The 12899-nt window shown below is 44.8% G+C and overlaps 1 protein-coding gene across 1 annotated transcript in view; it reads right to left on the reverse strand.

The window, feature by feature from the left end:
• Nucleotides 1-12899, reverse strand: part of LSM8 (LSM8 homolog, U6 small nuclear RNA associated) — a 92980-nt gene that overhangs the window by 64339 nt on the left and 15742 nt on the right. The window contains exon 2 of the mRNA XM_078655542.1: nt 1374-1414. Within this exon, the coding sequence (XP_078511668.1) occupies nt 1374-1414 (41 nt within the window). The remainder of the gene's footprint in view (nt 1-1373; nt 1415-12899) is intronic.

Consider the following 12899-nt stretch of genomic DNA (forward strand, 5'->3'; position numbering starts at 1 on the left):
TTGGGTTTTTATCATATTTGTGTCATTTATTTAATTATACTCTATTTTTCGAATTCAGTTTCGGATTTTTATCGTTTAGCATTTTGACTTTTGAAGCCGTGTGAGATTGCAATGGGTAAGCAGGGATATGCATTTGGGAAGCATTCTGTGTCCATGTCTCTCATAATGTCATGCATCAATAAGTCTTTTACCTTCTACCTCTCTCAAGTGTGATGCAGTCTTTGATCTGGCATTTGCAGCCTCTTGGTCAGAAAAGGCCTCTTTACTTCATTCACTCATTGAGTTCATCCTGGAATGTCACCATTAGTTTGTCACATGGATAGTAAGGAGTTTTTGTTCTCTCCACGAGGGAAGGGACAATATTCAGGTGATAGTGGGAATTCGATATTTTTAGGAAATGCCATTATTTCCTTCAGGTAGCACTGCACAATTATGCTGAGGATTTAAAGTATTCTACTGTGCCATACTTTTCAGTCCGGTTATTCCTGCCTGCTACCCTCATTTCTTCACCTTACAGTAGCTTTCTTTTAACTTGGTAAAGTTTGTTCTGTTAATACCACCAAATAGTGAATTCAAATTTTGCAAATCAGGCAACTACTTCATTTCCACAACCTTAGAAATACATTTCGTGCTAACAACCAAGCATAATATAAATCGATTACACACATGATTAGAAATCCCCTGAGCTAGGAAAACAAGAATTACCACCCATGGGGATTTATTCAAGTTCACCTTATAAATCTTCTCCATTCGTCAATGGATATCAATCTGGAACTCTTATAATAAAATCAACAGATTAAAACAAAAATGTAATACTCTGTGAAAAAGCTGGTATGGTCCAAAGGAAGAAATTATGTTTGTGTAAGAATAAAATTAAATGCAGTTTTAAGTAGGCTGAAGGAAAATATTTTTTAACTAGATGAACAGTACAAAATAGAGGTATTATTGCTGTTAACAGTGCAGTTTTCATCAATCGGTGTTACATAAGAAGTAAACTCTGGTGGAGTACCTACTATCCACATCAAAATTAGCACCAACTACAGAGTTTATAAACGAATTCTTCAGGCTTTTAATTTCAGATGTTCCGGGAGAAGACGAAGATTCTCCCAATAATGTATAACAGATAACAAAGAAAAAAAAGAAGAGAAAAAGAAAAGAGGCATTTGAAATCAATATCCAACACATCCAAGCAATTTGAGCTAGCAGTTGCTCAAAACAAGAACGATGGAGGAGTACAATTTTCACGTATGAGTAAATTGCTAGTAAGTATTTACAATGTACCAATGTCATGTATATAAAAAGCGCTGACAAGAAGTCAATAAGACCTTTAAATTTGCCATTGTACATATGAAATTTGGCCAAATATATCTTACCACAATCATTCTTCCATCTGCTGTGATTACAGCCACTGTTCCTAGCAACCTAGTTAAGGAATACAATTTTCACTGTACAAATATAACATGCTATATTGGACAATGTTAAGACCACAGACAGGGACGTATTACTGGTGCTTTGTAGTGGACATTATCTTGTGAATCATCTAGCGCAGGAATCTCCACCCACTTTTATGATGAGACCTACTTCTGATCACTGAAATTAAATAGGGCTACTCATGAACATTTTCACTGCTAAAATAGAGCCCACATCCATTAAGACTACAATTTTGACCACTTCATGTACTTTCACTGATAGTGTCCCCCTTACATTATTCTTTCCTAACCAGTGTTCACACATGAAGTGTGACTAATAGAGTGAAGCCTGCAACACAGCAAATCCCTATGCAACTCTGCTGGACTGAGAGTTGGGACAGGAGGTCTTGATGCAGTAACCTACCTAACCCACCACCCAGCAGTCATGAGATAGTGTGTATTTATGTGTTAGTGTGCAGCCTTGCGGATGGTTTGGCTGGTTAGGACTCAAAAGGTCTTTGAATGACTAGTTCAGTCTCCTTCAATGATTTCAGGCCCTTCAGGCCCTCTCTATGACCTAATGGTCTGGGATACACTTCCCGAAGATACTTCTGGTATCAGGTGAGTAACAGGTAGGCCCTTAGCAACTCACTGGAGACTTTGAACTAGAGGTTGGCTGGTACTCAAACACTGTAAGTGTTTAGAGTACCAGTCAACCTCTAGTTCTAGACCCTTAAAAGCATGTAAGTGTACATGCTTTTAAGGGTCACTATTTATGGCCAGCGGCATTGTTGGTGGGTCTGGTCGCCCTGTTAGTTCCCCATTGGAATACTTATATTAACTCACATTTAGCTCTGCACTTTAATGAAGACATCTATCACTGATATATGCAACAAAAATACCTTACAAATAATCTTGAAAACAACACAAACACACCTTTTTTAAGCAGGCCAACAAATAATAAATTCAAAGGGGGGTAGGGGTTGGAGACTATACTGCCTAGTGATTGTCTGATATAACAAATGCTGAAAGGCATAAAATAAAATACAAAGAAAGGTCACAAGACATGGCAGATGGCTCTAACCAGTGCTGATACAAAGTGGGAGCTAGCTGTATTATAGGCTCGGCAGCTATTCTAGACCTGGAATTTGGTTCAGGGCCAGGCAATGCAGTGTGCCTACACAAGGACGTGTACAGAGAAGATACATTTAATGTCTCTTTTACTGTGAAGATCTGTGGTCTGCAGGCAGTGAGCTTTTATTTTGTTATTGCAGAATGGCTGTCTGCTATTCCCTTCCTTCATAGTCAATTAGTAACTCTATTCCTAGCCCAAAGCAGCTGGGAGGCAAAAAGGGCTCTGCTGCAACCACGCATCTCGCTTATGATGTGAAACAAAGACCCACTCAATTAACAATTCATAAACTGACAAAAAACTCAGATTTGAAAATGTTTTGCCTTTCATGTCAGGTTTATCTATAAGTACTTTACACTAATAAACCAGTTTGTACGGCACACAATACAAACTATTTTGGGGCACTAAATGAAAGTGCTAATTTTCCAATGGAAATCATTCATCAACCTTAGAATAACGTAAGGATGCAGGTGCTATGCAGCTACTTGCAGCGGTCGAATAACTAACTAGATCAAAGCCTTTTACCGACAGGTTACAGTTAAAGAAAAAGCTTTAACCCACTGAGATAGCTTAAATGGAAATCCATGACCTATATGCTACACGTAATTCTCTGTAATGGTCAAATTAGCCCTTGAGCTTTGTAATGTTGATTCAAACCTATAACCAGACACTTACACACAATTCTTCAGCAACAGCAACTACCACATAAGTGATCTTACCAGGATTATAACTAGGTGAAATCTATGCCACAGAGGCACAATTTTGCATGATTTCCGGCATTTTGGGTTATGCTCATTATGTGAAATGCCCACAATTAAGCCCTGTTGTGTAATTTCCTGTATAGGGAAAAAATCCTATTGCAGGATCACAGGAACAATGTCAATGAGCAGAATGTGCACAGCTGCTGTTCACGTCATTTGCTTTTTAAAAAACTAAAAAACAACCAAAAACGTAATGCCGGGGGAGGGGTTGCTCTTTTCTGATGGTTAAAATTGCTTCTTGGAATGTTAAGGGATTGAACTCCCCACAGAAACGCCCAAAAAATTGGAAGTATTTGAATGATCACGAATTTGAAGTGGTAGCATTGCAAGAAACTCATCTTAAGAGGGAAGAAGTTTCTAGGTTGCATCACAGGAGCTACCCGATGATTTATACCTCCTCTCCCGCCATGAAACACAATGGGGTGGCCTTGCTTTTCCATGTCTCAGCGAACTTCCAACTCGAGTCTCTCAAATCCAACAAGGAGGGGAGGCTGCTGTTAGTCAAGGGCCGCTGGAGGGGCAAGCTCTGCACCTTTGTCTCATTATACGCGCCAAACTCTGGGCAATCTGCCTTCCTTTCACATGCTCTTGACCAAATAGGGGGTTTTGCCGAAGGTCCCATTGTGCTTTTGGGGGATTTTAATCTCACATGGCAGGGGTCTCTGGATAGTTCGGGCTCCAATAGGGCTGCCACTAATAGTTTCTCAAGTAGAGCACGACAGAAAACACTGATCTGGGGCTGCTTGATGCCTGGCGTTTCCTTCATCCCACTACCAAAGACTATACACATTTCTCCCATGTCCATAGGACGTATTCCAGAATTGATGATTTTTTTGTCAGTCAATCCTTGTTGGGGGCTCTCCAGGCTGCTCAGATTTTCCCGAGATCAGTGTCAGACCATAGCTTGATTACTCTGGGCCTCCACTGGACTGGGACCTCTCCAAGAACTCCTCGGTGGTACTTCCCGCTAGCTCTGACCCGAGATCCAGTGGCCAGAGAGGACCTAAGAGCAGCAATTGCTGACTTTTTTATACATAATGATCCGCAGGACACAACCCCCCAGAACACCAGGGATGCCTTTAAAGCCGTGATTCGGGGGAATTGTATTCAACTTCATTCGAACTTAAACAAACAAAGGACGAGGGAAAGGGAGGCTCTGGAGAAAGAATTGGAGGTCGCAGAGCAAGCTCACAAAGCCAACCCAACCTGTGTTCTTCAGAGACAACTTACTGCTCTCAGGGGCAAATTAAGATCTATATATTCTAATTGGGCGGAGTTCAACCTGCTAAAAATTCGTCAGTCATCTTTCACACAGGGCAATAAGGTGGGCTCGCATTTAGCACGCCAGCGTAGGGTACAAAGGGAAAGGGATTTCATTGTGGGGATTTTAGACCGTCAGGGACACCTCACACACTCCGACACCGCTAAAGCAAACATCTTTGGGGAGTTCTATAGTAAGCTTTATCAGGGCAGCACTCCGGACACGGCGCAGCAACAATAATTTTTAGATAACCTTGACCTTCCGCAGTTATTGAGGGCGTCGGCTGCAGAGTTAGATTCCCCAATCACACAGGAGGAGGTTGGGGAGGCTATCTCGAGACTCATATTGCATAAAGCCCCGGGTCCTGATGGCGTTACGGCTCATTTTTACAGATGTTTTTCGACAGAGCTCATTCCTCACCTTACGGCTCTATTTCAGGCCATTGCCTCCGATGAGCAGGTCTCTAGATCGATGGCGGAAGCTGTGATTACTGTGATCCCCAAACCTGGTAAGGATCTGCAACTCTGCAGCTCCTATAGACCCATTGCACTTCTCAATCTGGACGGCAAGCTTTATTCCGCAGTTTTAGCAGCGCATTTGGAAACTCTGATGCCGGCGTTAATCCACCCCGACGAGTCGGGCTTTATAAAAGGCAGGCAAACACATGATAACATCAGGCGTACAGTCCATCTGATCAAGGCGGCTACGAGGTTTCGGATCCCCGCAGTGTTAGTGGGACTCGACGTGGAAAAGGCCATCAATCGGGGGGACTGGGCCTTCCTTTTTTTAACCATGCGGAAATTCGGTTCGGGAACACTTTTATTAACATGGTGAAGGCCAACTATCACCATCCCACCTCTCGCATGACGGTGAACGGCTGTTCCTCCTCCCCCTTTGCTCCGAGCAGAGACACCCGTCAGGGGTGTCCCCTCTCACCCCTTTTGTTTGCCCTAAGTATCGAGCCCCTGGCGTTTAGGTTTCCAGCCAACGATGAGATCCAGGGCATCCCTTTTGGCGGGGTTGAACATAAAGCCTCCTTGTTCGCCGATGACATCCTCCTTTCGCTTGTAGATCTGGCGCAATCGTTGCAGGTGGTGCAAAGAGAACTACGAAGCTTTGAGCAAGTAGCTGGCTTCAAGATAAATTACACAAAATCCTTTATACTTAATCTTACCCTCTCCCCTGCTGAGGTGCTTCGCTTGAAAGTCCTGACGCCTTTCCAATGGGCTAAGCACTTTTTACTCTATTTGGGAGTGCGCCTCACGGCTAAACTGAGCGATCTATATAAAATGAATTACCCACCTCTACTGTCCCAACTCCAGCAAGACTGTAAACGTTGGTCGCCTCTACATTTCTTGGCTGGGGCGAATTAATGCAATAAAAATGACTATATTACCTACATTTTTATACTTATTTCAGGCGCTGCCTATTGAATTGGAGGGTACTATGTTGCCGATCCTCCGCACTTTGATCACCAAATTCATTTGGCAAGGGGAGAGGGCGCGCCTACTCCATCATATACTCCGACATCCACTTGTTAAAGGGGGTTTAGCCCTACCTGATTTCACCTCATATTATTATGCGGCTCAGCTGCGGGTAGCAACTGAGTGGTCAGCCAGGGAATCCGATAAGTATGGGCTCCACATGGACCGTGCCGTTGTGGAGCGGTATATATGGGATGTGTGGTGGAAAGCCAGAAAGGATCGTCCTCCCAATGCATACCTTAGCACTCCCACAAGTACGACTCTGGTACTTGGGACAAGGTTACCAAGAGGGCGGGGTGGACTTCTTTCCCTTTCCCGTACACGCCCATTCATTTTAAACCAGATTTCCCTCCGGCGTTAAATGAGGGGCCCTTTGATTGCTGGAGGAGGGGGGATTGCCTCAAAATAGCTGATCTGTTCCGCTATGGGGAGGTCTTAACGTATGCCGAATGTAGGAAGGAATTCGCGCTTCTGCAGAGTGAACAGTACCACTACTTTCAGCTCAAACATTGGGTCTTGACACCTCCCATCCGAGAGGCGGCTACTAGGGAGCTTACGGAAATGGAAAAGTTTGTGGCCCTTAGGGCGGGTTCTATGAAGGGTGCCAATTCGGCTATCTACGATATGTTGCTCTGCACTGCATACTCCCTACCGGCACGTTATATGACCTTTTGGGAGCAAGTCTTGGGAGGGACATTACAGATGGGGAATGGTCTCATATTTGGAGGGATATCTCCAAGCATAATAGGTCACTGGCTCTCCGAGAAGCCCAATATAAACCCCTATATGATTGGTACCTATACCCTTCTATCCTTCGACGCATCTTTCCAGATACCTCAGATCTTTGTTGGCGGGGATGTGGGCTCCAGGGGGACTTTAGGCATATATGGTGAGACTGCCTTAAGATTCGCCCTTTTTGGGACAAGATTCCATCTCATATCAAAGACATATTGGGCTACCCGATTCTGACTTCCATTGACTTTGCTCTCCTTGGCTTTCGAGATCACCTCCTGACCAGGCAAACTAAGGCTGACAAAGCGATTATGTGGACGTGCCTGGGGGCAGCCAAACTCACTTTAGCAGCTGCATGGAAGAAGACAGAGGCCCGGCAATTTCGTTGTGGCATGCCCGACTATGGAAGATCATATCCATGGAGCGCCTGGCGGACATATTCCAGAAAAACTATGAAGACTTTGTGCTCCGCTGGGGGCCTCTGGTGACCTTTTTGGTCTCGCAGAAAAGGGGGTGGTGATGAACAGAGTGTCTGAATTAAGCAGACCACTCTTACCCAGTCCAAAGATCAGGGCTTGATCCATCACCGTTATTTAGCTCACTGCCCCATCCCAGCTCAGAACCTGGCTATATGCAAATTAGTCTGTCCCTGGCCCAGTGCATCATGGGAACAGGGCAGACCAAACTACCAAGCCAATTCTTCACCAGAAAGGAGACAAGCTTCCGGGGACCGGTTTGTGATGTGGTGGTGTCCCCGGGTGATGTGGTGGTGTCCCCGAGTGATGTGGTGGTGTCCCCGAGTGATGTGGTGGTGTCCCCGAGTGATGTGGTGGTGTCCCCGAGTGATGTGGTGGTGTCCCCGAGTGATGTGGTGGTGTCCCCGAGTGACGTGGTGGTGTCCCCGAGTGACGTGGTGGTGTCCCAGAGTGACGTGGTGGTGTCCCAGAGTGACGTGGTGGTGTCCCAGAGTGACGTGGTGGTGTCCCAGAGTGACGTGGTGGTGTCCCAGAGTGACGCGGTGGTGTCCCAGAGTGACGTGGTGGTGTCCCAGAGTGACGTGGTGGTGTCCCAGAGTGACGTGGTGGTGTCCCTGAGTGACTTGGTGGTGTCCCTGAGTGACTTGGTGGTGTCCCTGAGTGATTTGGTGGTGTCCCTGAGTGATGTGGTGGTGCACATGAGAGCACTTGAAGAATCAGTTAAGAATATGATACCAGCGCAAATACAAGAGCTACAATAGAAACCAAATTAATAAGCAAAGGGAAATGTTAGCTGAAGCAGAAGGACTAAACCAGGAACAAATTAGAAAAGGAGTATGAAAATGTATGCCAAATGCAGAAGACCTCACACATCTATTCTGAAAATCATATTTATGGTCATTTGACCTAAAGAAAGTATTTTGATGATGAAAATCATATGTTAAAATCAATAGGCCTTTAATTATAGATTGTTATTGCACTGTGCTGTAGATGGGTATTGCATTATGTGGATCCTCAAAGATTACTGTGGTATGCCTGGGTTTTGGTTCCCGCCTCCGATTTCCTCTTATATGTCCTGTGCGTAGAAGTTTGTACTTTGATAATCTTTGTTAACCCTGTAAGGAGGGGCTATATATTTTCTGTCAAGTGTAATTTTGTGTATGTTTATAATGTCCTGAACTAAATTGTGCATACTTCTAATTTTATGACTTTTTACTTGATGGTTACCTTGTAGAAAAGTTTGTGCTCAATGTCATAGCCCTGAATTGATTACGGTGATGAGCCTATGATAAATTGTATATGCCTGATTGCTTCATTGGGAAACGTCACGTCAGATAACATAGGTTCCATCTGCTTATTATACAAAATTACAACAAAGGAAGTACGATGGCCGTATTTATTGGGGAGTTGTGTAATACAGATTAAAGTCAATAAATGTGCAGTTGTTTACTTGGCCTTGTAACACTGAAAAAAAACTGCGTTCTTTTGACTGTTGAAGAGTAATTCATATTCTGTGCCTCTCCATGACAGCATACTGCTTGGGCAATGTGTTAGCAGAATTCTGCCATTGGCTCTGCTGACCTGTGCGTAAAAGCATGTTGCCCGATAGCATGTACAAATCATCTTGAAAATATGCTTCAGTTCCTGGGCTCCCAGTACTTTAGTTTAAATTTTATTCCTTTTAGAGTTCACCTTTCATTTATTTCCTTCTTCCTTTTTCGACCATTCTGCAGCTCCCCAGAAAGTCCTAATGCGATGTTCGCTTGCCACTCACTTCATTTGAAGTGTGCTGCATCTTGTGCATCCCCTATTTCTAAAATGTGGCCATCTTGGAATGGTGTTATCCAGAGTGTATCATTGCTTTCCTGATCCAAGATGTGTACCATGTTTAGAAGCATAATGTTGGCCATCTTGGAGCAGTACAGCAGTGACAAACTACACAATTTAGCATGTGAAGATGGCCGGCCAGTACGATATTTACTCAGTAGCAATTTTTAATATGGTATTGTGCATGTCGCAACATTGATTTTTTTAACTCCAATATAGCGAACATGTTTTTTTCTACTTTTATTTTGATGTTTATCTTCCATATGCTTTGTCTCAATTATTGTGGGTAAGTGGACAAATGCAAGAATGAGTCAGTGCAAGGATGAATCAGTGTAAATATGCATGACAGGGTGCATGAATGTTAAAATATTGAGTGCCAAAACTCATAAGTGACTGAAGAGGCACTTTCAGTTATAAGCCAGACCTAGCGGCACTGCCAATGCTTGTTATCACAAAGTGATGCTTCCTGTAGCCTAGTGTGGACACAAAATAAAGATCACATTGACGCCCTGAGGGTAAGTGTAAGAGAAGTGCATATTTTACTGCAAGACGGTCTACATCTAGATGTGTGTTCTTTTGAGCCCAACATTATACATGTTTAGATGCTAGGGAGAGGGGCTGGGCTCTGGTTTCCTTTCTGGGAATCTACCCGTCACTCTTCGCTTGCCTCGCACACTCTCACTTTATAAATATGACTGTTTTTCGGTTAATCAGTCATGATTGACAACAGAGTTGGCCCCTAGGCTGGGTATGACTGCTTAATATATTTAGTTATGCCTCCTTATATGGTGCAACCACGGAGACTGAGCAGCAGACCCAATGCAGCCTATAGTGCGGCTGGAAACAGAAAAGTGGACAGAGTAGGAGCCTGGTGGCTGACCTCTGCGGTAAATGTCCACGTGCACATATACAGGCAAAAGACAGACACAATAAACAAAAACAATCATTCACCACCTAACCTGAACCGCACTGCCACTTACCTGGGCAGGGCTATTGTTTCCCCAGTCTGCACCCCTAGGGAGCTCCCTGTTCTCTATCCTGGAGAAGCTGCTTCTGTGTCCAGCTCCCTGCAGGGCCAGCTCAGTTCCTCAGGGAGAGAGCCGGCCATCGCCTGCTTAATCTCCCTCTCATACTGACCACTTCGGGGTCACCCCACCTTCAGCTCCGCGGAGCTGACTGGTCCAGCCTTTACTGGGCCCACTTTGTGGCTCTACGCATCAACAAACGGAAGCACTGTACAGTCAGGAAATGTAAGTTTATGGAGCTGTTTATATTTGCTTTCTTTGGCCATGCTGGCTAGCACAACTGCTCAGAGGGCGGATTCACTAGCTGAATCCCAGCAGGTCCTACTCAGCATTTCATCTTTACGGGTTGTTGTACGAAACATGTGCATTTGAGTGCCATAAACCTTTAATATTTACAGCAGCGCCGAGGAGCTGCGCGATTGTGACAGCAAGCGCTATATGGACACATCACCATTAACAGTCCTACTGTGACGTTTCTAATGATAATGTAGTTGGGGTCTGCGCCGAGTCTAGGGTATTCGCTTGCAGTGCAGCGTGCACTAGGTCAGCAATAAGGCGCTGTGCCTCCATCAATGAGAAAGCCTTGTTACAGAGTATATTAGCAAGTTCAAAATGTGTCTTTGTTCAAAACCCAATCAAACCGAATGAAAACTATCCAGGTTGTGTCTGTCTTCTGCGCAGTGACGCCCTCGGTAAAATGGAGTGAACTGAGTCATCACTGCTAGTGAAATCAAATGTGCGCTACCCAGGCGCTTCTTGCAGCCTGGAAAAAAGGTGTACGTATTTACAGCCTAAACTGTTAATGGTGTGGGACGGGCCGTGAAGAGCTCTAACAAGGACACAACGGCATGTAAATCTAGGCCAGGGACTGTCCTCAGTTGATTTCTCACCCTATTTTCCTCTGCAGCCGTTTCCTTTCCGAGGCCCTGTAGGGGAGAGAGGGGGCCGGGTCTCGGTGCGCTTGTGTGTGTGTGTGTGTGTGTGTGTGCGTGTGTGTGTGCGTGTGTGTGTGTGTGTGTATGTGTGCGGCGGCGGGGTATCTCTGTATGTGTGCGTGCATGTATGTGCGCTCGTGTGTGTCTGTGTGTGCGCTCGTGTGTGTGTGCGCATGCGTAAGCAGGGGGAGGTGTGGCTGTGTGTGTTAGAGCTTCGCAGGAGACAGAATATGTGCACACGCGCGCGCGGCCCGCTCCGATCCCATTTATGCGTGTGGCCATCTCTTGTCTCCTGGGAAGCTGAGCCGGTGACTATAGGTCTCTGGCGAGACCGCGCTTTCGCGCGGTAATCGCCAGGAGACATAAAAAAAGGGGGGGGGGGGGTAAATGAATAAGCTGACTGACATTGACTCTGCATCTCATTACTCAACTTCCTTTCTGCTACTTTCCTCATATCGGGGTTTCTAGAGTAAAAAGTTTCCATTTCTAACACAGAGCATATTTGTCTGGGGATGCTTCCTGCCTAGTCTAAACACAAAAAGACAAGTCAATATGTTTAACCATTCACAACAGTCCCTTCCGCCAGCATGGACACATGCCAATTGTTTATCCTTTTGTTGAAAAAGCCCCCTGTGCTGTCCCTCTACAGTGCAAAAACTACAGACCAATCTCCCTCTTTCCAAAGCCTAGAAAAAGTCTTGGAGAAGATTGTAAACATGAATCTCTCATTATGTCTTGAGACAAATAGTATTTGACATCCTTCGCAGACTGGCTTTAGACCAGGAAGAAGCACAGAAACAGCTTTGTTTGCAGCTACGGAAGAACTGAGAGCTCTCCTAGATCAAGGCAGCTCAGCAGCTTTAATTCACCAGATCTGAGCGCAGCCTTTGATACAGTCTCCTTTCCCGTCTTGGTTCAAAGGCTGGCATCACTGCTACTTGAAAATAGTATTTTTTAAGTGTGTGAAGAATCTACATTGTCCATAATCTACTTCCTAAAATATGGGGTTCCTTAAGGTTCGTCACTAAGCCCCATGTTCTTGTATGTTCTCCCATTTAGCAGAGATTGTGAAGGCTTATTTTTTTTATTGTATTTACGCAGATGATACACAAATCATCATCCCCTTCTATCCCCACACAGAAAAGACATCCAACCAAATCAGTAACTACTTAAAGCATGTAATAGAATGGAAGTCTGCGAGCAGTTTAAAATTAAATGGAGAAAAGACAGAAGTGCTGGTGATCAGTAACAATCCTGCCCGTTGGATGGAGGTGAGCTGGCCGGATTTTTGTCTGCACCCAGCCCACACCTACAGAAGAGGTCAGGAGCCTGGGCTTTTGGATCGACAGAAAACTCCCTATAGAGTTTCAGGCCAAGAAATCGGCATCAAACTGTTCGGCCTACTCAGGACACTGCGAAAACTGTTAAAGTGGCTGCAGGAACCCTCATGTAGAGTGGCTGTGCAAGGTCTAGGATTATCATGACTTGATTATGGCAACTCCTTATATCTGGGGGGGGGGGGGGGAGGGAGGGAGTCCCAAATCTGTCATAAAAAGACTCCAGGTAACACAAACTGCTGCAGCCCAAATTAAATAAAAATCCCTAAACATCAGGCGGCCAAAGCGGCCCTGACGGCCTTGCATTGGCTTCCGGTGCTAAAAAGAATTCAGTTCAAGTCACTCTGTCTTTCTCATCGAGCAATGTACAAAGAGGGGCCTTGGCTATACAGAGATTGTTAATATCCTACTAGGGGTGGAGAATGCTCATTTGCTTTCCTTGTTCTCAAACTCTGGAACATTCTTCCATTGGAAATAAGAAAGATCAAGTCGGAATTAAGATTCCGAAAACTTTTGAAGA

This window comes from Lissotriton helveticus, chromosome 1_1 (assembly GCF_964261635.1).
Source record: "Lissotriton helveticus chromosome 1_1, aLisHel1.1, whole genome shotgun sequence".
Lineage (NCBI taxonomy): Eukaryota > Metazoa > Chordata > Amphibia > Caudata > Salamandridae > Lissotriton > Lissotriton helveticus.